This window comes from Eurosta solidaginis, chromosome 2 (genome assembly GCF_040869045.1).
Source record: "Eurosta solidaginis isolate ZX-2024a chromosome 2, ASM4086904v1, whole genome shotgun sequence".
In the NCBI taxonomy this organism is placed as follows: domain Eukaryota; kingdom Metazoa; phylum Arthropoda; class Insecta; order Diptera; family Tephritidae; genus Eurosta; species Eurosta solidaginis.
Window position 1 is genome coordinate 40140457 of NC_090320.1, and position 26492 is coordinate 40166948.

General features: G+C 33.3%; 1 protein-coding gene across 15 annotated transcripts in view; it reads left to right on the plus strand.

The window, feature by feature from the left end:
* Positions 1–26196, plus strand: part of LOC137239601 (early estrogen-induced gene 1 protein) — a 384687-nt gene extending 358491 nt beyond the window's left edge. For 13 of the 15 annotated variants that reach the window (XM_067765080.1, XM_067765078.1, XM_067765077.1 and 10 more), the window contains 2 exons: positions 14980–15185; positions 15259–26196. In XM_067765080.1, the coding sequence (XP_067621181.1) occupies positions 14980–15185; positions 15259–15377 (325 nt within the window). In that variant the 3' untranslated portion in view covers positions 15378–26196. Of the gene's footprint in view, positions 1–5829; positions 6132–6197; positions 6514–14979; positions 15186–15258 lie in introns of all 15 variants that reach the window. The other 2 variants (XM_067765091.1, XM_067765088.1) reach the window with 2 other exon arrangements.
* The last annotated feature ends 296 nt before the right edge of the window (positions 26197–26492 follow it).

A 26492-nucleotide genomic window follows, 5' to 3' on the forward strand; every position in this document is an offset into this window, starting at 1 on the left:
CTGTTTTCGTATAACACAGTTGACTTTCTTGCTCAATAAGACAATTGAGTACTGAACTGCTTCGTGGCTTATGAGCGGTTATTCATTTTACGAAGCATAACTATGTAAATGTGTATTAGTGGATATAAGTGCTTGATATTCTTTGTTTGCATACGCACTAATACTAATTTTTTGATTAGTCCACTAATAACCTTAAAATATAAAAATTGCAGCTCACTGATGTGCAGTATATAGTACATAAGGTTATGAATTTTATGTCGCATTTAAATATCCTTAGCTAGTGATCAGACTGTTGCAGCCGTGACAGTAATTGTGTAGGTCATATTTTTATAATATAAATAAGTGTGTGCGAATATGCATAAATATTTTTGTATGTACGTATAGGTATCCTTAAATTGCATTGCCCTGACAGCTAGACATTTTTGTTTTGACATTCGACTTTCAGTGTTTTTTTTTTTTTTTTTTTTTTAATTCTTCTGCTAATGTAACAATACGTTTTTGTCATGCAGTTGACTTAACATTGATTACATGGAAAACCAAAAACTCATATACTGCAGGTGTCAACAACTAAATAAGGGGCCATAAGAGGCTCATTTCCACATTATTGAATTAAAAAAAAAAAAAAAACAATTGTTTGCAAATGAACTTGGTCTTTATGCCCACCACCAGTTTCCGCTGGCAAAACCAAGAGGTCAGACAAAAAGAGCTTCAATAACAATAGAAATAAGTTTGCTAAATTAACTCTGTTGTACAAAAACAAAAAAAAAATGCAGTCAAAGTTAAAATGGCGGAGAAGAAAAAAACAAAACCTGGCACGACCTTACATTTAAAATATAATAAAGTGGAGCAAGGATATGCTTTCGAACAAGGCAATTTTTATAAATTCATATGCATTGTGCAATTTATATTATATAAATGCATACATAAATAAATTGATATTTTGTTTTTGTATTCCTTTTGCTCACTTATTCGCTGTTGCACGACATTTGGGTGCACTTGCACTTACGCTTCTGTCGAACACAGTTATAGGACATGCCACTTTTAGTAGTCTAGCATTAGGCGCAAATTGGCAGCTACATTGCAAACAAATACGTTGACGTGGTAGTATAACGGCTAACATAATCATGCATACATGCATACAACTGAGGCTCGTATAAGTATGCACACTTGCAAGTTGCTTTGTATTAAGTCACTGATTTTATAGCCACAAGGCTTTACTAACACATTCTAATGTAACTATTACATAAAAAATGTGTTTAAAAATTTATAAATGTTGCATACTTTTAGGATGACATATTTTCGCAGTGGTTTGCATATTTTTGCATAGAAGATTCTCTCCTTTCTTGTTTCTTTAGAGAATTAAATCCTCTTTGGGCCTTAGTTTATATAGGATAACTCCTGGTTGAGGTCCGAAGTAATAGTATTTAGAGGATTTCAAAACTTCCTTTAGATTTTTATGCCATCAGCGCATGGTATCAACTTAGGTTAAGAAAACTTTTCTTTTTTATACTATGTACACTGTGTTTTTGATGCTAATACATAGTATTTTGCCGTATAAACATAGATCCGGTACACTTCGGGAATACCACCTTAAAATGTCAGCTTCGGATGCGATTAAAAATCGTCAGCATTCAAAAGAACATTGAAAGGAAATATAGAGCCTTTTTACATCAATGACGAATTAAATCGGATAAAAAGATAAAAAAAAAGCCATTGTTTCTGAACCCCCTCAACATAAGCTGCGCATTTATCGATGCAGTCCAGTCACCACCCTGTAAAATAAATAAATAAATACTTGGCACGGTTTACCTCCAAGGATGTATAAGCCGAGCTTCTCTTCCAATTTGCACAGTGCTCCTTTTAATCTTCCCTACAAATTGGCGGGACCGTTCCTAAATGTTTAATGCCGACTCCGAACGGCATGGGCAAGGCAGACGAATTTTCACTAAGAAGTTTTTCATGGCAGTAGTACACTCGGAGTGTTTGCCAAATCACTGCCGAGTGGCGACCCTGATTAGGAAAGGTTTTTTCTAAATTTTTGATGTTACTTTGCCCGGGAGTTTAGTATTACGTTTGCACCAAACCCAAACTCCGTGTTTGCCTAATTCATACGGCGGTTAAAACATGCCAAAAAATATAGAGAGAGGTATCGAAATACACGTTGTAACCTCGATATCAATAATTCTAAAGCGAAAATGAAAAATTCAATTTCTGTCAAGAGATATTTAGCATAAAAAGGTCGGCAAACACGGAGTTTGAGTTCGATGGAAACGTAGTATAACCCAGAGTGTCGGAAATACACTCCGAGTGTGTGAGACCCCACTTAGAAACACTTTTCTTCTAATTGAAAAAACTTGTTTCCAAATTCTTGATGTTGCTTTACCCGGAAATGGAACCCAGAATCTGTGGGAGTTAATGTGTTTAAATTTCTAAAGTTACTCCGTTTGCTGTAAAAAAGAAAAACTATCATACAGTGCACCCTATATAAAACGTTAAGGCTAAATGCATGCTATAATTTGCACACCAGACATTGGCTAAAGTAACTTATTCGCCTAGGAGGTCAAGTATTTTGCGATTTTCCAAAGTTGTTGACATTTCGTGTGCATATCGCTGACTTACGCGAGTAACAGTTTCATAAGGGTTTTGAGAGTGAAATATTTAAATACCAAAAAAAAAAAAAAATACCCTTCTCCACTTTTTCACTAATTTTCGTTATTTTTTGTATTATGCGTCTCTTCGCCATTTCCGGGCTAACCACAATAGCTCAAAGCAATCGCGTGCATTTATGGCCGTAATGGTTATCTTAGATCATACTTGATTTATTGCTTTATGTGTCGTTCTTGCTTTTTGCCGTCGCTCGATGGTAAATTTAAATTTTTGGTTAAATTGATTTGTTGAGTCGTAAGCCAAGTAAATTTATACTAAAATATTTTAACCAATTCTAGATACGCGCTCTGATTTTGATAAAGTGAACGTCATAAATACATACGTATATTTAGATAATCGCATCTTATATTACTGTCGTGTCACATAAACTGATTGTACACAAAGATTCAATAACAATTAGCCATTATGTTGCAATTTTTTATATGTTACAAGTTCATTATAAAGTGATTTTGTGAAAGATTTTGAGTCTGGTGATGATTTACACGGAAATGGTAAAATTGCGACTATTTGCAAATTCCTGAAAAACGGTCTCTTACACATTTTTAAGACTCTACTGGTCTTGTAGAAACCTATCGAAACCCGGTGGTTGAGTTCGTAATGTTGGCATTGATCTTACATGTCGATCTCAATTGCCTAATTTTTAACTCACTTATCGTTGCAAAAGCTCTAAAGTGCAACTAGGTGGCGCTGAAATATATATATTTCAAAATGTCATTTCTGTAGTCTAGTTTTAGGCGCAGTGTCCATTTTAATGTATTCGATCTGTGCACTTTGTATAGCTTGTCTTTTTCAAATCTGGAGCTGAAATCGGCGTGAAAACACCACTGTTTGGTATATAAGATGCTTCAGTTGAAGCAACTAGCCAGAAATTAACCGATTAATCACTTTGTTGTTAAAAAAATTGCTATCACAGATTTTATCGCAGTTTTTGTAAGTCTAAGTTCGAAATTTTTTAATTTTTTTTTATGAATTCCATTAGGGTTGTAAAAAAACGGTTAAGATCCCGTAGCTGACTTTATGACCTATATATGCATTTCAAAAGACCTAATTCGTACTCAATATGGATTCTCACCAAGTGTGAGTGGAGTTTACCGCTCATATAGCGACCTATAAATGCATAGCAAATGTTATTACTTACCCAATCAGCACACGTTCTGATGGCCAAGCAAATTCATGAATAGATCGCTCATTGCGATCCTTTTTTTTTTTGAAATTTAAAATTTGTTTGTGTATTTATTGAGCCAAGTTCTAAATAAATTTTAAGGAAGAAAACATTTCAGAAAACCACCCTTGGGAAAAATTTGGACATTTTAAATAATTTTTTTTATTTTTTGAAAATTTCTAGAACTAATGCGAGAGTTTTTACGAGATTTCTTCAAATTGACTTTTGACTGTGCAATGATTTTGAAAAATTTTGGTGCCAAACTATTGATCTTCTAGCGTAATTTTTTTTTTTTTTTTTTGCAAATCTAACACAATTTTTTTTTTAATAATTTTTCCAGAAGAGGTTCTTTTAAACTAATGTATGTAGGACTGAATGTGTTAAAGATTTTGACATTTTTTTTTTAATTTCTTATAATTTATTTAAGCTCCGTCGACTTGAAGAGTTTTTGCAATGATCCTGATTCTAGAGAATTTTTATTTTCAACTTCTAGCCTTCAATTTATTTTATTCCTTTCTTGAAGAATTAGGAAATTATATCTTAAAAACAAATAATTATAGGGAATAGAAATAGAATAGAAATTCGAAAACTTCGGGCTTTCTTCTTTTAATTTACGAATCTTCATAGACTTCTTGACTTTCAACTATATGAACATTCTGAAGAATTTTTATCTCCAACTCTTTATCTAAATAGTTTTTTTTTTTTTTGACAAATTAAACAAAAAATTTCAAAATTAAGAAAATTATTAAATAAAAATTACTCAAAAGACATGCAAAACAAGTTCAAGTTCAAGTGTTCAATGTCTTGGAAATTTTGAGAATTTTTTGTAATTGAAATTTTCTAAAATTTAGTATTTTAGAATTTTTAAAAAATATTTGAAAAGTTAAAAAAGAGTTATTGAAAAAAAGATAATTCTGAGAAATACAAACCAGAATTGGAATGCTTCATTATTTTTTAATTTATATAGACTTTCAATTTTGACTTTCGATTGTACATTGATTCTAAGAAATTTTTATTTCCAACCATTAGTCTAAATTTTTTTTGTGAATTTTTGAATGTTAAAAAAATAAAAATTTAAAATTAAGAAACAAAATTAACTATTCAAGAAAATATTTTTTTGTTTATTTTTGAAAAACTAAAAAGAAATAATTAATTAAAAGAAATACATAACAAATTTTCCTAATCCTGATACAATTGCGAAAATGTTATGTAGTATTGGGATGAACGTCTTGAAAATTTTAAGAATTTTTTTTAATTTTAGAATTTTTATAACACTTCTTTAAAGGATGAAACTTTGTTTACCATATTTTTTTTTTTTTTTATATGAAAAAAGCTATATTTTACCATATAAAACTGGAAAATATTCTTGAAATTCGGTTTACTAAGTTTAAAGTGGTTGACTTTTTGGTTTTAATAAAATTTTATTTTATTTTTTAATGATTTTGTGAACTTTCTACATATGCAGTACTTCATGTTCTCTGCGCTGTGATTTGGTAGGTTAATTTTTGTTATTTTATTTTATTTATTTTTTTTTTTTTTTTTGAAATTTCAAAACTAATTTTTTTATTGAATTTTTCCAAGTAAAAAGTACCAACAACCTACATACATCAACACTTTCACATACATTTGAGATCAATCAGTAAGCACACATGTAACGCATTTTATACTGTATAAAATTGTGATGATGTATATTGATTTTTAGTTTTTTTTTTATTATTTAATGGTAATCGATAACCAAAAAAATTAGTCAGCTTTTAATTTTAAAAACGTATGTATGTAAAAAATGCCTATCAATGTCCAAAACAAATATTTAACTAATGTACTATACTACATACTTATTATTATATAAACATGTGTGTGTCTTTTCTACTCTCTTTTCGTCGCAATTTTGCTTTCCGCTTTGCTCCATAAAATTTGTATCGATCGGATGCTTTCGTCATGATTTTGTTAAAAAAAAAACCACAAAAAATCCTGGCTACGTACTTCACCACATACAGCAGCACTGGCCGCAGTTTTAGCGGTGTACCACGTCGCCTACTCGACGGTAGTAATCGACAAATTTCATCTATAGCACTGGGCGCCAACACATCACCTTCAGCGACGGCAGTGGCAGCTGCGGCGATAGCGGCGGCCAACTACACCAGCTCTTCACCCAGTGGCACACTTAGCAGCATACACTCCACCCATTCAGCATCATCGTCCAGCGGTAGTAGCAGCAGTGGCGCCGTTATTACCTTTCAATGCGCCGGCAGCGCTCAACCGGGCGGCATTGGTAGTAGCAGCGACACTGTAGATGGCATTTGTAGTATAAGTAATGGCGGCGGCGTCGGCGGCAGTGCTTCTAATCCTAATCAGCTTATGGGCTCAGCTTGCAATAACGGCACCGGCGTTGGTGGCGGTGGTGGTAGTGGTGCAAGTAGTCCACGCTTGGCGCCGAGCGCGCTCTCAACCACTTCTGCTTCCACAGGCGATGCTCTGAGCTCTTTGGCGGCCAGTCCTACGGATGCTTGTAGTATACGTTCAAATCCATCGGCCGCATCACTTTTGTTAACCACCGCAACGATGGCTGCAGCTGAGGCGGCAGCAGCACAAGTGGCAGCGAATAATCCGAATTTGGGCGCGTCCGGTGCAACACTTTCACCACTTGCAACAACACAAATCATACGTCGGCCGAGCATTACAATGTGCGTTCGCAGTATGATATGATGATTATGAGTGGCCGCTTTATTTCAAAACATCTCAGTTTTTCCTTTTGAATTGCTACAAATTGTTTAGTTCCTTATTGTAAACCTTGTCTGTATATTGAAATATTTTTGCAACGGCCCTTTTATTTTCAAATTTAGTTTGATTGTTCTCTTTGTTTGGAGTGCCCCTTTCGATTTTTATACTCAGTTGAGCAGAGCTCACAGAGTATATTAAGTTTGATTGGATAACGGTTGGTTGTACATATATAAAGGAATCGAGATAGATATAGACTTCCATATATCAAAATAATCAGGATCGAAAAAAAATTTGATTGAGCCATGTCCGTCCGTCCGTCCGTCCGTTAACACGATAACTTGAGTAAATTTTGAGGTATCTTGATGAAATTTGGTATGTAGGTTCCTGAGTACTCATCTCAGATCGCTATTTAAAATGAACGATATCGGACTATAACCACGCCCACTTTTTCGATATCGAAAATTTCGAAAAACCGAAAAAGTGCGATAATTCATTACAAAAGACAGATAAAGCGACGAAACTTGGTAGATGGGTTGACGTTATGACGCAGAATAGAAAATTAGTAAGATTTTGGACAATGGGCGTGGCACCGCCTACTTTTACAAGAAGGTAATTTAAAAGTTTTGCAAGCTGTAATTTGGCAGTCGTTGAAGATATCATGATGAAATTTGGCAGGAACATTACTACTATTACTCTATATGTGCTAAACAAAAATTAGCAAAATTGGATGAAGAACACGCCCAATTTTTAAAAAAAAAAATTTTTAAATTCAAATTTTAACAAAAAATTTAATATCTTTACTGTATATGAGTAAATTAAGTCAAAATTCAACTCCGGTAATGATGTGATGCAACAAAATACAAAAATAAAAGAAAATTTCAAAATGGGCGTGGCTCCGCCCATTTTCATTTAGTTTGTCTAGAATACTTTTATTGCCATAAGTCGAACAAAAATTTACCAATCCTTCTCAAATTTGGTAGGAGCATAGATTCTATGACGGTAACTGTGAAAATGGGCGAAATCGGTGGAAGCCACGCCCAGTTTTTACACACAGTCCACCGTCTGTCCTTCCGCTCGGCCGTTAACACAATAACTTGAGCAAAATCCGATATATCTTTACTAAACTTAGCCCACGTACTTACCTGAACTCACTTTTTCTTGGTATAAAAAATGGGCGAAATCTGACCATAACCACGCCCACTTTATCGATATCGAAAATTACGAAAAATGAAAAAAATGCCATAATTCTATACCAAATACGAAAAAAGGGATGAAACATGGTAACTGGATTGGTTTGTTGACGCAAAATATAACTTTGGAAAAAACTTTGTAAAATGGGTGTGACACCTTCCATATTAAGTAGAAGAAAATGAAAAAGTTCTACAAGGCGAAATCAACAGCCCTTGGAATCTTGGCAGGAATACTGTTAGTGGTATTGCATATATAAATAAATTAGCAGTACCCGACAGATGATTTTCTGGATCACATGGTCCACATTTTGGTCGATATCGCGAGAACGCCTTCACATATACATCTAAGGGCCACTCGATTTTAAAACCCTCATTAATACCTTTAATTTGATATCCATATCGTACAAACACATACCAGAGTCACCCCTGTCCCACCATAATGGCGATATCTCGAAATGGCGTCCACCTATAGACCTAATGCCCACTCCCTCTTAAAATGCTCAGTAACACCTTTCGTTTGATACCCATATCGTACAAACATTCTAGAGTCACCCCTGGCCCACCCTAATGGCGATATCTCGAAAAGGCGTCCACCTATAGACCTAGTGTCCATTCCCTCTTAAAATGCTCAGTAACACCTATCGTTTGATACCCATACCGTACAAACATTCTAGAGTCACCCCTGGCCCACCCTAATGGCGATATCTCGAAAAGGCGTCCACCTATAGACCTAATGCCCACTCCCTCTTAAAATGCTCAGTAACACCTTTCGTTTGATACCCATATCGTACAAACATTCTAGAGTCACACCTGGCCCACCCTAATGGCGATATTTCGAAAAGGCGTCCACCTATAGAACTAAGGATTACTCCCTTTTAAAATACTCATTACCACCTTTCATTTGATACCCATATCGTACAAACACATTCTAGAGTCACCCTGGCCCACCCTAATGGCGATATCTCGAAAAGGCGTCCACCTATAGACCTAATGTCCACTCCCTCTTAAAATTCTCAGTAACACCTTTCGTTTGATACCCATATCGTACAAACATTCTAGAGTCACCCCTGGCCCACCCTAATGGCGATATCTCGAAAAGGCGTCCACATATAGACCTAATGTCCAATCCCTCTTAAAATGCTCAGTAACACCTTTCGTTTGATACCCATATCGTACAAACATTCTAGAGTCACCCCTGTCCCACCCTAATGGCGATAACTCAAAAAGGCGTCCACCTATAGACCTAATGCCCACTCCCTCTTAAAATGCTCAGTAACACCTTTCGTTTGATACCCATATCGTACAAACATTCTAGAGTCACACCTGGCCCACCCTAATGGCGATATCTCGAAAAGGCGTCCACCTATAAAATACTCATTACCACCTTTCATTTGATACCCATATCGTACAAACACATTCTAGAGTCACCCTGGCCCACCCTAATGGCGATATCTCGAAAAGGCGTCCACCTATAGACCTAATGCCCACTCCCTCTTAAAATGCTAAGTAACACCTTTCGTTTTATACCCATACCGTACAAACATTCTAGAGTCACCCTTGGTCCACCTTTATGGCGATATCTCGAAAAGGCGTCCACCTATAGAACTAAGGATTACTCCCTTTTAAAATACTCATTACCACCTTTCATTTGATACCCATATCGTACAAACACATTCTAGAGTCACCCTGGTCCACCCTAATGGCGATATCTCGAAAGGGCGTCCACCTATAGACCTAATGCCCACTCCCTCTTAAAATGCTCAGTAACACCTTTCGTTTGATGCACATATCGTACAAACACATTCTAGAGTCACCCCTGGCCCACCCTAATGACGATATCTCGAAAAGGCGTCCACCTATAGACATCATGCCCACTCCCTCTTAAAATGCTCAGTAACACCTTTCGTTTGATACCCATACCGTACAAACATTCTAGAGTCACCCCTGGCCCACCCTAATGGCGATATCTCGAAAAGGCGTCCACCTATAGACCTAATGCCCACTCCCTCTTAAAATGCTCAGTAACACCTTTCATTTGATTCCCATATCGTACAAACACATTCTAGAGACACCCCTGGTCCACCTTTATGGCGATATCTCGAAACGGCGTCAACCTATGGAACTAAGGATCACTCCTTTTCAAAATACTCATTAACAGCTTTCATTTGATACCCATATCGTACAAACATATTCTAGAGTCACCCCTGGTCCACCTTTATGGAGATTTCTCGAAAAGGCGTTCACCTATAGAACTAAAGCCCATTCCCTTTTAAAATACTCATTACCACCTTTCATTTGATACCCATATCGTACAAACACATTATAGAATCACCCCTGGTCCGCCTTAATGGGGACATCTCGAAAAGGCGTCCACCGATAGACCTAAGGCCCACTCCCTCTTAAAATGCTCAGTAACACCTTTCATTTGATACCCATATCGTACAAACAAATTCTAGAGTCAGCCCTGGTCCACCTTTATGGCGATATCCCTAAATGGCGTTCATCCATAGAACTATGGCCTACTCTCTCTTAAAATACTCTTTAATACCTTTCATTTGATACACATGTTATACAACCACATTCCAGGGTTACCCCAGATTGATTTTCCTTATTTTGTCTCCATAGCTCTCAACTGAGTATGTTATGTTCGGTTACACCCGAACTTAGCCTTCCTTACTTGTTATTAATGTGCTAGTATTATGCTCAGTATCGTTTCTAAGCCACCCTTGAAGAGCATCTTAAGGGGGTCCTATGATTTTTTTGTTTTTATTTATAAAAAGTAGGCATGTATTGTCTTTTTTTACTTTTCTGGCACATTTTGGGTTACTGTAGTTTTAACTTGATGTTATGTTGAAACTTTTTTCGCTAATATTTACGTTTTTGTATAATAAAGTTGGTTTTTTTCACATGTATTTTTCCAATCTATGCCCGATTCTTCAGTACGAGTTCAAACTCCAGTTAAAATTGACTAGAGTTTAACCCTGCCACTTTGGCCGCTTAAGCTGATATGAATAAAAAGCATAGTCGCATGTAGTCCCAATTCTAATGCTTTTTGAATTTTGATCTGTGATTTTGAATTGATCTTTAAATGCTAATAAATCTTTCTTATGAATGCTTTTCTGATTTTTGTATGAGTTCAGTATGATCTTTGAAGTTTTTGCATTGTGTAATTTAATTTTCCTCGGAAATGTTGTGTAGAAAACTTTATTTATTTTATAAATATATTTTGAAAATTGTTGGGGTTTCAGACGCTTTTAAGAAGTTCAGTCTAAAATCTCTTCGTTTGTTATCGCGTCTTGCATTTATTCCTTTTTTTATTTAAGAACCTTTAATTTTTAAGCATAAGAACTGAAATGTGATGTATATTGGAACGTTTTTCCGTCATCCCTTGTCAAAAATTTATTTAGCGACAATCCAGTTTCGGCGTTGTGCCATATCTATCCACACCCTGGCGTAAACTTAACAAAACTAAATAAACCACTTAAATGCGCATGTAACTTATTCTAAAATGGGGTCACAATTCACTTAATTATGCTTTGCTAAGCTAACGACAAAAATAATCTGCAGAAATATTCGGAAAAATTGTCAGGTGCGCCTAAAACTATGCAGTATTTGAAACTTGAGGGTAACATGCCCATATAATACATCTGATTACTTGCCGCTGTATTGTAAGCATTTAAATAAAGCTGACACAGTTTTAGCCTAAATTTAGAACCCATCGGTCACTAGACTGTCTTGCAACCAGAATGATCTGGTGCGTTCCGGCAACATGAAAGGCATGTAAATAAGGATGGTATACTTTTAGGCGTACCTTATTGTATTTTAGAGAATTGTGGCACGTAGATTTCAGAGACTCAAAGTTGGCGGAAAAATAAAAAATGTATTTCCTATGAACATTTTTGAAAGAAAAATTACTAAAATTCATATTGAAGAGAGATATGTCTTTGATGTAAACAGATGTACTTATGTATGTATTTCAATTTTTTTTTTTCATATAGCTTCATTATAAAACAGCGATTCAAAGAACGCTAAGCCCGTCATCTACATATAATCTTACCGGCCGGCTTTTTTTTAAAACCTTTTTACAGTAAAACTTGCGAAGTGCATATTATTCACTAAGAAATATTATATTGAATACTTAAGCCATTAGTTGTTTTACGAAGGAGTTATATTGGCCTTTTTTTTAGTCTGAAAGAAATGGAATTTTGTCGAATGATAGGCCTTTAAAATGTTTGTAGAGAAGAGCCCAGAAGGCCACAAAGATTCACTCTCTTAAGAGAAATTTGCCCCCTTGAAGTATGCAACATAATTTTGATTCATCTCTGTATTGCAATTTTCTTTCTTAGAAATATATATTACCACTTTGCACTCATTCAGGACATGAGAGGACCTTACGCACCGGCCAGTTCAACCTGAGATTATTTATTAAAAATGCACCGAGCCCATGAAATCATAACATAGGCCGCCAAATTAAAGAAAAAGTCCAGACCGCGAAATTAGCTAATACTTTTCTAAATGACTTAGTTCGTTGAATTTGAATACCGTATCAGATTTTTTTATTTTGCTTCTTCTTTTCGAAACGTTAATACACAAAGCTACGAAAATCACATTTAGTAGTTGAATATAACATTATCTAAAATATGTACGATTAACTTCAGACACATGCGTGAAAATATGCCACTAACCTGCCTAAAATTAGACTTCAAATTTGTTAACAATTTTAGTATGGATAAAATAAAACAAACATAATAATTGAGGAACAATACATAAATTGTAAAGGGAGTCTTCCAAAAAATAAATCTACATTTTCAAGCAAAATAGTTGTACTTTCGAATGTATACGTTGTTTTCTAATAACAATAGTTAATTTGTGACGAAAAAGCGTATTGATTATGGCCGAAAAGCGGTTTTTAACACTTTCAGATACAAATAGCCAGAACCAATTAAAAAATGTTTACACTGGACTCAGCTTCAATGTACCGAAGGCATTGAAAAAAGGATAGGCTCATTTCTAGGTCTAAAATAAGTATGTTGGGCTGTGTAATTATAGACAATAAAAAACTGTTGCATACTTAGAGGCGTGTAATAGTTAGAAATATGCTGCCCTTTGAATTTTTCTACAGTGTTTAAGACTTTTTTACTAAAAATCAAGCAGCGACTTCGTTTTCTGACGTCGTCGCGTCAAGTTCGGTTTTCCCCACAACTCAACCGCGTGCTATCAAGGGGCTTTACTCACGCGGTTTGAGAATAAAATGGCGGATAGTGCGGGAATCGAAAAGACAATATTAATTAAAAATACTTACAAATTGTGCGCTGTATTGTAAAAATATGCAAATTGTGCATATAAATAACAAATGAAATTGATAACCTGGCGTGGGCCACATAATACCAACTCGATTTACGTAAATCTGTCGTAACGGGAAAATCATTGAAGACACTTGGCAACAAGCCACTGAAAATTAATGTTTTTACATACATACAATGGAAATAAAATTCTCGGAAATAAACGGGACAATTTAACGGAGTAACTAAAATGTACAGTCATGTACACATAACCTGAATAAATATAAAATATAATAACGGAAAAGACGAAAATTACCAAAATTGGACAAAAACAACAATGGAATGGACTGGGGAATCTGTATATATTAAATTAAAACTTAAAAAATACACAAATTAAATAAACGAAAAATAATTACCAAAATTGGACAAAAACAACAATGGAATGGACTGGTGGAATCGAGATAAAACTTACCGGATTAGACAAATTGGATTTGAATCATACAACCAAAAAGTGATATTTAAACAAAGAAAGTGGACAAAAATACCAACTCAAACTGAAAATTAACAAAAATTGAAACTATTGTGATATGAAGATTTGGAAAATATCAACAAATTAAAGACCTTTACCAAATTAAATTGGACATAAACACAAATTTTATAAATAATCAAACATACATATAACTATAATTTGAAAATAACCTGGCGTGGTGCCATGAAAAAACCAGTTAACAAAGCACATAATTAAATACAAATAGCAAGCTACTACACATGGTTCTGGCCAGTTGGTATTACCATTGTGTATTAGTGGAGCCTAAATTACTTACATACTATGGAAAGTTAATCCAGAAATTAATCATTTTATGCATTGGACAATAACCTGGAACTGGGACTTTCAAATATAAGAAGGTCCTCCTCCATGCAATCAAATCCCAAAAAAAAAAAAAAAAAAAAAAAAATCAAGCAGAAAATATCTTATGCCCCTAAAAGCAGACAATTCAGTAGCATGTGTCTTAACACTGCTGGAATATCACTATATCTTGGCATATATTGGTAGCTGTTTCGAAATTAATATATCCTTGAAAACTAAAGAAAAGCTGTTTTTAATGACGCTCTATGTCAGATTTTTTTTTTAAAGCGCCTTATTTCAGAATTTGGTTGAATAACGCTCTATCTCTGTGTTGTTTACTAAAACTCACTGTCTTAGCAAAAATTCGAAAATTTTGAGCTAAGGCTAAATTTTGCTCTAAATCGTTTTACAACAGACAGCCGAGATATGGTGATAAGCCACACAGATATCGATTTGTTGCATGCTTTTAGGCGCTGCTATATTTTGAGCACATGACCAACTTTTTTCAGTTACGTTAAGTATACTCCTTTTTGTTGTACGATCTTGAAACTTCTTTTACTTTTTTCCTTTTAACACCTTAAGCGTCACTAACCACCATTCACCACTCAACAACACTGCCATTTACGCACTTACTTAAATTTTAGCTCATTTTAAATTTGTTTATCAACACAATTTTCGAAATATTAGCACATTTTTAATATTACTTTACGCAAACATTACGTCTTTTGTCCTGGAATTTTTCACTGGTTTTGGTAGTCAAACATTTTTTTCATAGCAGTAGAAATAGTAGCATACATAATTACTCAGTAAAAATAAATTTGTTTTAATTGTGCATTATATTTTTTGTTTTGTATTCCACTCTTTTTTGTTTGTTTTTACATTTAAAACATACATGGATGTTAGTTAATATTTTTAGAAAGAAAAATCATATTTTTATAATTTCATACTAATTAAATCTTTACTACTTTTTTTACCTTTTTCGATACTACAAAAAATCCGTATATGAAAATGTGATGTCAACTACAACGCTATACTTATTCAACATCATCTGAACACTCATCGCTGTACAACTTTATTTTCAACACGCTACGTATGCACAATTTGCTTTAGGAACCCCAGTTCCGGTTCGTTAGTCATAAGTGAAACAGGATCTCTAGATCGTATGAAAAATGCGGCTGATAAACGCAAAAAAGGACCACTAGAGGATGGTCCGCGCGTTTCTGATCGCGTAGAAGAGACGCGCGTCAACCCAAATTCGCTAATTGATGAAATTTTGAAGGATACGAGATTAGATCAATTGGCAGAGTCGGCGGAGAGTGAGTTTTAAATATGTTACTTAATTGTTTGAAATAGTGCTAAATTCTACTTTTTTCTTCTTTCACTTTACAGCATCTGGTCTGCAATTATATATTGCACGTGATGGCACCGCATCATTGGGTAGTCAAGAGGTGAAAGCGCGCGTTCCGACAGGCGCTTTTAAGCAGGTGGTCATGAAAAATCCAAGATAGTAGCGTAAATCATAGAAACATCAATAGCGCAAATCATAGAAACATCAAGAAGAAGAAGAAGACTACAAACTATATAAACTTTTACAAACATTCATATGCATATATGCATTCAACACAGCAGTCGCAGCAATTACATAAATGTCTGTTACGTTCATAGAAATATTGAAAAGCTATCACAGCAAGCAGCCAATAAAACAACACAGCAAGCAATGAAACCAGCTAACTACAGCAATAGCAGAAAATATATAGTTTATAAATAAAAAGGAAAACTACATACAATAATTTTAATAGTAATTATTAATATAAAATCATTTATAGAAAAAACAAAAACTAAAATTAAATACATAACTACTAAGGCTTAGAATATTATAATGTGTGACCTGAAATCATGAAAATTATGTGCGAAAATACCGTTCTTCACTTTTTGAGTGATTCTTGTAGGAAACTCTTTCCAATGAAATAAACCGCAGTTTTCCATCTTTCTTAGTTTTGTCACAAATCACATTTAAAGCCAAATCGGACCACAAATACGATTTTTGAAATATTTCGATCCATGCGCCATCTATCGGAGTTTTTTTTTTTCTTATTATTGCATTGTCATCGGGTTCTGAACTATATTCCAAGTTTCAAGCTTGTAGCTTATCGGGAAGTTGCTTCAATTTTAATTACAAACTTCGTTCACAACGGCCAGCCGCTACACAGAGTGCAGCTAAACAAAAACGTTAAACGCGTTTTTCTTGAAAACCTTGTTTTCGCACAATAGGTCCCTTTCATGATTCCAGGTCACATACATATGTGCAAAGTATAAGCCAGAAAACAAGTCAGCTATACAACGCAGGCCGAAAATTTGTATATCTATTGTTCAATGTATACTTCTATGAAGAGGCAAGGCATGTTGAACATGCAACACGCGCCAGTTTTTCGAAACTAGCGCTAGTTTTTGAGATTAGCGTGTTTAAAAAGTCTAAGTGAGCACGATTTTCTGATTAATGCACTACACAGTTTTCACAAGAAAACATTTTTCATTAAAAAACGTATGATCTCGATTGGGCATCACAGCTTTTTTCTTTAAAAATGCCATTTAACTTTTTCGAATTAACGACAATCCCCGAAGGTTTTGGGGAGTACTATCGATGTTGTTGGTCATTTGCCGGATATACAGTTTCACATCTTTTGCACATACGATATTGTGCCTAAAACATTATTAGGTTTGCTTTATTTTTTCTATAAAAAAAAGTTTACAATTCTAAGGCATAGTTTTAAGCATGTTTACCATGTCACCTTGGAAAGTTTTATTTTATTTGTATGTCTTCACTTTCTACTAACTTTGTCGGCTTGTGTAGCTGAGTAAATTTAGGGATATAAAAAAATGTACGAACAACAAAACAAAGTACGGAAAGTCGTTGATGTACCAACTAAAAAACATGTAAACCTAGTTACCAACTTATAAATGAACGAGAGACACTGGGCGCTTTCAGCGAACACTATTTTTGTTGATGCGTTGCAAACATGTTTCCAGCAGTTGAGTGATAGAAAATTTGTTTTCTGAACGGCGAGTTGAGCCAACTGCCAAATGAAATAACTGTCCTTATATTTAAAGGAAAATTACTTCTTCAATTATATTTAACACTTCACTATAATATTAAAAAAAAAAAATTGTATTTATAACCCACACTTTAAAATGTCAAGGTACTGTCAGATAGCCGAATAAACACCTTGAGCGAATGTAGGGGAAAAAAATTATGCTCAGTAATTTGACATAAATTCCCACCCATTGAGTGGATCAAAAATAATCAACGATGCGTTCAGAAAATTATCACTCAACGATTGATAAACACTTGTGTGTGCTGAAAGCGCCCATTTATTCATATAAATAATGTATTACCTTCATTAAAAGACATACAGCCTATCAATGTATTTAATAGTGCTTCCTTTAATCGAAATATTTTGTAATTTTTTCCGTGAAAAGGAAATGTCACAAACAAGCTGCTTACAATGTAGACAAAAACAAAGGCCAGTAGTTGAGGTTTAAATATCGTTAGCTAAGTGAAAAATCATGCTATATCGACTGCAAGTTCAAAATCGATCTGTCATAATACTTTTGAAAAACATGCCTTTCACAGTATTTATTTGAAAACGTTCTAGCTTATATAGCTTAAATGTTAAAAAATGTTTTAAAATCGTAATGGCTCAGACAAAAACATATGGAACTATTGTTTAGATGAAACGCTCTTGAAAAATTTTGCGATATAAGGCGTTTAAAGAAAAAATGGTAAGATAATGCGTTTTTGAAACGGCAACCGATATAGTGCAATCTTTTTTTTCACATGTAATTTCTGGCCACATATTTCGATGCAATTTACAAGTTCATCACTCTCTTCGTTTACCAATTGCAATAACTTAAACAGTCATATTTGAAGATATTTACCCACATTACTACCCCGATACTTCTCAGTAACACATAAACACTCATGAGCATGAGCTTTCTTGATATGAGGCGAAAGGCAACGTCTTTTAATCCTTCCCTGAATTAAGACCCCTAAAGATAACGAAGAAGGCTTAGTTTTGCAACCTTTTGCAATGAAATTTTAGTTAGAGAATGCTAAGAGTTAAACTTATTTTGCGAAAGTCTGATTAAAGTGAATTTTTAATTCGCTAAAGTAAAAAGGTTTCTATAAAATTTCTGGCAATAAGAGTTTATCTTAGGACTGGTTTCAGCAACTCGACTTAACTTAGTTAAGTCATATTTTTAAATTTTTCTGTTTCACCACCTAGCCTACCTGTCAGCTGGCTTATTCTCGACTTTCAACAGTGTTGCTGTAGTACAAATTTTGAGTCGAATTAAATGACAGTATTTATATTTATTTAATTATGCAAATATTGCAACCCCCATATTATAAGCAACTGACAACCGTAACTGACAACATTTCAAATTCAGTGGGTGGCGTGTAATAAAAACGTAGCCAAAAATACTACTATGTATAAAACAGCTGATAGGGTTTTTATATGTCAAATGAGTTTATTAGCTAAGTTGGTGAAACCGAAAAAAAAACGTAGCCTCAAATCTGGGCTAACTTAAGTTGCAACTAAGTTTTAGCCTAAGTCGAGTCTCCTTATACCCAAACTCGATGCAAATAACTCAAAACCTATCATTTCTGATAAACATTGATACAAGTAAAATTTTACGAAAAATAAATTTGTCAAACAACTTTTTGGGTCTGTAGAAAGACACAATTTTCTAAAGAACCACGACTCAAATCTTTTTTCAGAACACAGAAATTCCCAAATATCAAAAGTTTTCCTAATCGTATACTAGTATGCCTCAAATCGACGGTATACTGTCTTCGCATGCTATAGGCTATGTGACGTTACTCAGAAAAGCTTTTTATATTACCCTAAAAGTAGGTTACTTTTTTGCATTATTTATCTTTGCATCAAGTTCATAAAAGGGATAAATATGTGTATCCATCAGATTAACTTATTAAGGAGGCGTTGCAGAGTACAGTATAATATACGGTACCCAGTGAGAGTTCATGGAATCTCCTTGTATAAATTAATGATTTCGACTGATACCCTTTTGGCCTCTCTTTGGGCTTAGCCGACCAATCCTATGTTGCCTGAGTTTTCTAGTTTCCTACTTCCTCATACCTTACCATATACATATGTATGTGCTTTGGTGAGCCCCCAGAAAGGCTATAGACTATAAAACGTTGATAAAGCATATCATTTGGCAAGGTATTCTACTTTTCACTGCTTTCAAATCTCTCATGCCAGAGAGCACATCCTATCGAAGCCTTGTTTTTGTGGCTTCCAGTTCATTGAAAATTCTTATGCATAGAACAATGAGATTCCGTAGAATTTATATCTTATTTTTGTCTTGATCTCTTCTTTTCTAATGACTGCGTTGAAGTCAACAGATACCACAGTTGTAATTATTTGGAGCTTTTCGGCCGATAAAATAAAGACAAAACACAAGGTTTCTCTTTTCCTCCTACGCGTTTCGATGAAATTTTTTCATCTTCATCAGGGAGACTGTATATTTATCATAAAATATGATATAAAACAAAACAAACATTAACCCATTAGTTAGAATTACACAATTTACATCACTCTGTTGTTAACATAATACTTATATTCAATTTATAACATTGAAACTTTCAACATCTAACACATAAATAAACAAAACTTTACATTTAATTCACTGCCTCCATTCATGTTTCCTGCTTCGTCCATTGGCTGATAATGCCGTCATATAAGCGCAGTTTATATTGCTGATGTCTTCTTTGAAATTCATTGCAGTATTGATTTTTTGTTGTATTCGTAGAGCTTCCAGCGTCATTCGTGTTCGTTCTTTCCCCTCAACGTCTAATATTTTCGCGTTTTCGAAGTCCTTTGTTGGTCAAATGTTCGCATAGTGCTGTTGTTGTTTTTCTATTTTTGTCGTCTAGTCTATGTTCGTTTATTCGTACACTTAGCGATCGCTTCATCGTTCCAATGTATATTTGATTGCAAGTTTCTCCTGCGATCCCATTACATTTTATTTCGTATACCACATTATGTTGTTGTTCTTTGTCGATTTTGTCTTTTGTTTATGTAAAGATTGTGTTCAAAGTTCGATTTGGTTTATGCGCAAATTTTATATTGTTGTTGCGTGTGATGCTATACAATGTTTTGTTGTCCGTTAATCCTGGTATGTAATTGACCCCTGCATATATTTGCTTTTCTTTTTCATTATTTTGTGCAGTGATGCTTTGCGCGCAGTTGGTTTGACTAATTGTTGTTGTTATCCATGCGTCTATTAATGTATTAGGGTAGCCATTCTTATATAAAATATTTTTAATTTTTTTAAAATTTGTGGTCATGAACTTCTGTTCACTTAAATTGTAGATATGACGGCATTATCAGCCAATGGACGAAGCAGGAAACATGAATGGAGGCAGTGAATTAAATGTAAAGTTTTGTTTATTTATGTGTTAGAGGTTGAAAGTTTCAATGTTATAAATTGAATGTAAGTATTATGTTAACAACAGAGTGATGTAAATTGTGTAATTCTAACTAATGGGTTAATGTTTGTTTTGTTTTATATCATATTTTATGATAAATATACAGTCTCCCTGATGAAGATGAAAAAATTTCATCGAAACGCGTAGGAGGGAAAGAGAAACCTTGTGTTTTGTCTTTATTTTATCGGCCGAAAAGCTCCAAATAATTACAGATATTACAGCCTTTTTGTCGTTGCTTATAATCTGTTAGATGCACCTATAGTTTCACTTTTTTGGCTTTAATAAAGAACAAAGAGACTCAAAAGGGGTTGCGTACCGCAACCATTTCAAGGAGTTGGCAACACTACTTAAAGCTTCTCTAACCCAAAGGCCAACCACATCTACCCGTGGGAAATCCTTTTTATTTAGCCGGCCAGACTGGCGATCCCAGTTTCCTCACGGAAGGAGGGGGTTGGATGACGCAGAAGGTTCAACATGGCCATATCAAATCGTTGCCGGGTTGATTGGACTAGTACCTCTTAGTGGTGCTATTTAACGGATCGTACTGGATAAATATCCGGCAAACGATCACCAGTAACGATAAAACTCCCCCAAAGCCTACTCCTTCTCGCTACAAGAAGGAAAATGAAATTTGTAAGAACTCTTTTTTTAGTTTTTGAGTGGCCAAGATGATAAAATACATGTAGATCATACCTATTTAAGTGAGTACAACACGATACTGTAGGTACCTCAAATGCTTTCAACACTGCTGAACCGACTTCACATAAGTGTAGTGAAAGATTGGAGCATTTAAAAGTTCTATAGAAAAATAAAAATTAGTAAATCATTGACGTTGTCTGAACTGAACTGAGTATGCTTTTTGATAAGCTATGTTTAAGACATTAAACAATTTTTAAAACAATTAAAACTATGCAACAACTTAAGATGTTACTAACCATTTGAAAACAAAATTCAAAAATGCTAAAACTTGTAAAAAAATTTGTCTAAAATTAAAAAATATATTTATGTAGTAGGCACGCAATAATAACAAACAACAAAAACTATTGAAGAAAAAGTACAATTCCTGCTTGAATTTAAAAATATTCTAATTCCGCTAATGATGATCGCTAGGATCATTATTTACATTATGTATGTAGTAGATGCTGATGTAAACAAATAAAAACATTAATAATTGCATACATAGGCTTGCGTTATGTACAAAACTACAGCGATTTTAAGGAAATATGTAAATTAGATTTATAAACAATAAAATAAACGAAACTATTGTGTTACTGCTTAAATAGTAAAACATGCTTACATACATCAAATATGTAAAATTCATCACAAAAAAAAAATATATAATGCGCAACAATTGGCATAGCAATTAGTGAAAAATGCGCATGCGTCATTAATTTTGTTTTTTTTTTTTTTGTTTTTTCTTTTTTAAAATTCTAGTTCAAGTCATTCTATCCTGCTTAAGTTATTTTCCAATATTCGCTTAGAAACCGTTAGAAAATTACTTAATGACGTTGGGTTTCGCGTCCCTCGGCAATTCGTGAGAATGAGACTTTTTCTAGAATATTCGGAAACACGATAACTTTTTAAAAACTTACATGACAATTTCGAAGTTTGTACTTGCAGATTCTTCACGGTTAGGTGAGGTTGATAATTTGATTGGATGAGCTATAAATTTTGCTGGCAACCACTTGAAAGCTTTGCGCTTCACAACCTATTGAATCCCATAGAACCAGAGTCACTCCGGTACATAGAACTGCCTGTCGAGGGAAGTGTAATAGTTCCCCCATCTGGCGTCTTTTCTATTGTAATGTATAACCAACGCTTCTAGCACCAATGTCTCTTTGGCCCAACCCAATTGAAACTGCAAGTTTCGTTCGGCTTCCGTAGAGGATATCGATAAAAATGTCATGCCTGCATATTTCGAAGTTGTTCTTCAAAACACAGGCTTTCGTTGTCTGAAATTGAACCTTATAAAAGGAAGTGGCTGTTCAACACCCATTAAAAAGAAACGTTCACATTCGAATGGTAAAACATTTTTCTTATTAAATTTATATAAAAAGTTTTATACTGGGTCGAAGTCGGATCTTCGAAAAATTCAACGCCATATTAATCAAAACTTTCTGAGCTGTAATTCAAAACTTGAAAAGAAAGAATGTATACAGAAAAAATATGTATTCATAAAATTCCGATTTCGATCTTCGCCTACCCTTCTACATATGTAGAATAATCTCGAATTTCGAATAATCGAAAGCTACTTTTATCCTTATGACTCAATCTATTAAAAAACAACGGCTTGGCAGCATACAGAAACTGCGATTACTGAGTTACAAACCAAATTTATGGAACTTCTAATTTTAAAAATTATAAACACCTTCCTCATGGAATTTCGACCTACACAATAGGGGTATTCACTTAGTTCCACAAATTCAACGCAAAATATGGTTATAGTACTTGTACATTGTTCGAATCCGTACAGTCAGTTTTTCCACAATATTTACTCCTTTTTAACATTATTGACTTAAAATTTGTAATTTTTTTTATTACGTTTTCCTGTTTTCGTTTTATTTAAACAACTACTATAGTCCAAATCTAGTATATACAAACAATATTTAGCTAAATGTATTTCATACGTTGACCCATAAGGTAACAAAAGTTATGTATCTATCTATAAAAATATATATATGTATGCCTAGCTCTTAAATACTAAAAGAAGAAAAAAACTATATTCATTATGATACAAAAAAACAACAAATATTTATGTGTGTTTCACTGTGTAAATTTTGATAGTTTAGTTCATATTCTGCTCTTCGATATACAAACATAAATACTACATACACCTGTGAGCATGAAACTAGCAGTTAAAATTGTTTTTATTAGGTATAAGTTTTGTTTATACTTTAATAATTTACTTAAAAAATAAAGAAAACTTCGTAAACTAGTTTCTAAATCATTTTCAAAAAAAATCGAAAATCTGAGAAATTTTTTTAAATTTCTCATAAAAATTACTAAGGTTATAGAATTCGAAGAAACTTTTTGACTACCTAAGCATGTTTTAGTCTTATAAGGTTTTCGCAAAAATTCGAAAATTTGAAATTTTTTAAAAACTACAAAAATTTTAAAATTCAGACAAAGAGTTCTCAGTAGCTTTTGAGTGTCTACACATTTTTTCTGCCTGAAAATTTTTTGAAAAATATAAAATTCTAGACATTTTTAAAAATCATGAAAATTTCGAAATGTGTACTTAACAGCTCTGCAGTGTAAAACCCTTTTCGAAAAAGTACGAAAATCTATCATGTTTTTGAGAATCTTCTTAAATTTTTAGTTAAAACACACGGAAAATTTTATTAATTTATAAAAGCTCACAGGAATTTTCAAGCGTTATCAAAAGGTATGGAGTTTTTTAGTCTAAGAACGTTTCCGAAAAAGTTAGTGAAATTTTTAAGAATCCTCAAAAGTGTCTAAATTAATAGTAAGCGTTTTGACAAATTTGTACACAACAACAATCAAATTTTTTGTTGTTGCTAATAAATTAGATCACCTCTGAAGATGCTAGGAAGCCTAGCGAAACGTTAGGTCGAAAAAATGAAATAAATATCTTCATTTGCATTTAAAAAACGATTGTTAAAAAAGCCTATTACCAACAAAAATTTACAAAATAAAAAAATCAGAAAACGTCTGAAACGTTTCTTATGGAAATCTCCAAGTTTACACTTGGCGTTATCAGAAAGTTTTTGAATATGCAGCTTTCTCAGAAAGTATGGAATTTTGTAATCTAAAAGCATTTTTCAAAAAGATCGAAAGAAATTTTAAAAAATATTCATGAGAGTTTCGAAATTTATACTTATCATTCTCACAAAGTTATAGTCAAAATCCTATGTAGATTTTTAGTCTAAAAACAATTTCGAAAACTGAAAAAGTTTTTTAAAATCCTAATGAAAGCTTCGAAACTTATACCAAGCGCTCTCACAGCTTCGAACTCAACAATCTATTTGAGCTTTTAGTTGAAAACACTTTGAGAAGTTCTTAAAAATCTTTATGAAAGTTCGAAACTTATACTTAGCGTTCTCTCCAATTTGTACTCAACAACAATTTATGTAGTTTTTGAGTCTAAAAACGTGAAGTTTTCTCAAAAGGAAGGAATTCTGCGAAACAAAAGCATTTTCAAAAAAGTTCGAAAATCTAAGATATTTAAAAAAAATTTTCATGAAAGTTTCGAAATTTATACGTCGCGTTCTCACAAACTTGTACTCAGCAACAATCTATGTAGTTTTTTAATCTAAAAACATTTTCGAAAAATTTTCGAAAACTTCAAGAATTTCGCACTTATAAATTCTCATACAACTTTCTCAGGAAGTATGGCGCTTTACAGTTCAAGAATGTTTTCAAAAGATCGATATTGTTCAAAATCTATATGAAATTTTCGAAATTTATACTAAGCGTTCTAACACAATATATGAAGCTTTTACGTCTTAAACGCTTACAAAAAATTGCAAAATACTCCCATAAACGTTTCGACAATTATACTTAGCATTCGCACAAACTTTTTGTAGTTCAAAATTGTTAAAATCTGCATGAGTATTTCGAAATTACAGGATGGCTAAGATATTTTTAATAAGAAGAGTGAAATTAATCACACTTTGCATAGAAGAAAATATTTACTTTTTTTTAAGAGGAACTACAACTTTGTTGTTTAAAAAAATTTCGAATTTCAGAATTTTCGGAAACATTTTTTGGGATGGGTTAATTTGCCATTATGAGTATGAACATTAAAAAAAAAGGAAAGGAATCGCTAAAATTTCTTAATTATTTTTGCTGCTATTTTAGTGCTCTCGGATGTAGTACATACATAATGCATAATTGATAAATAATTTCAAAAACAAATAAGCAAGAACGTGCAAGCTTAAGTTGAATAAAAATTTAAATAAGAAAAAAACATCAAGCCTAATATAACAATATTAATTAATATTTAGTTTTTAGCTGTAGTTAGCCTTTTAAATTACATACAAAATATATGCATCTAAAAAAAATTAATAATTATATTATAATAAAAAATAACAAAATGTCAATAATAAAATAAACACAAAAAAACTATACAATACATTTAAATAAAATTATAAATAAATATTTAGTTTAAAACCAATTCAATTAACTACAACAAATTAGGATACAAATGGAACTGCTTTGTAAAATAATTAAAAACAAAATGGTTGAAAAAGCCTAAAAAATGTATTTTAAAATTATTTAGATTTTTAAATTTGAATTTACTTTATTATGGAATTTGCCACATCATACTCTAATTCTATTACACAGCCACCATTTTATTATTAAAAAAATGTGTACTATTTGAAGATGCGTGTGCCTTTTACGCTAGCTCGATTCGAAATTGAATTCTTCGTTGTTCTGCCTTCTTGCGCTTGGGCTTAACGTTGTCCATTTAACTTTGTATTTTCGAATAGCAAAAAAATATTAACTGGTTTATAACGAAGTTCGAAATTTGAATTAAAATTTTTACTTTGCCTAGTTAAAGCACAACCAAGTTTTAACCCATTTCCTTTTTATAATTTCAAGCTTGAAATCTGTAACTGCTTTGAAGCCATTCACTTTCCTCTTTCGAATTGAGCTACGAAATGGGGCGCCAGCCTTCAGCGTTAAGGCTTATAAAAAAGATTTTTTTGTTAATGTACATAGTATATACAATTCAATTGACCTTAATTTCAAATCAATTTATCAATCAAATTCAGTATTTTTAAATTGTTGCTGAATATGTGGTCATTTGTAGTCAATAATTAAAAATTAAAATAAAAAACTTTTAAAAATAATGCCATTTTTTCTTTCAACCATGGAGTCATCTTCTGCAACTTAACCCAAAATGATGTTCGAAAAATTTTGCAGTGATTCCCTATCGCGGAAGTGTTTCGAAAGGGCACTATCACAGCCAATTTTTGAAAATCGCGCTATTGATGCATACTTTGGATACTTTGATGGTACTTTGGACTGAGTCTTTGAAGTATATCGACGGAAAGTTTCTGATGATCGAGCACCATGCTAAGCAAATGGCTAAAGGCACTGCGAACCGAAAATCCGCCATCGAGTTGGGAAGAACAGCACGAGGAAT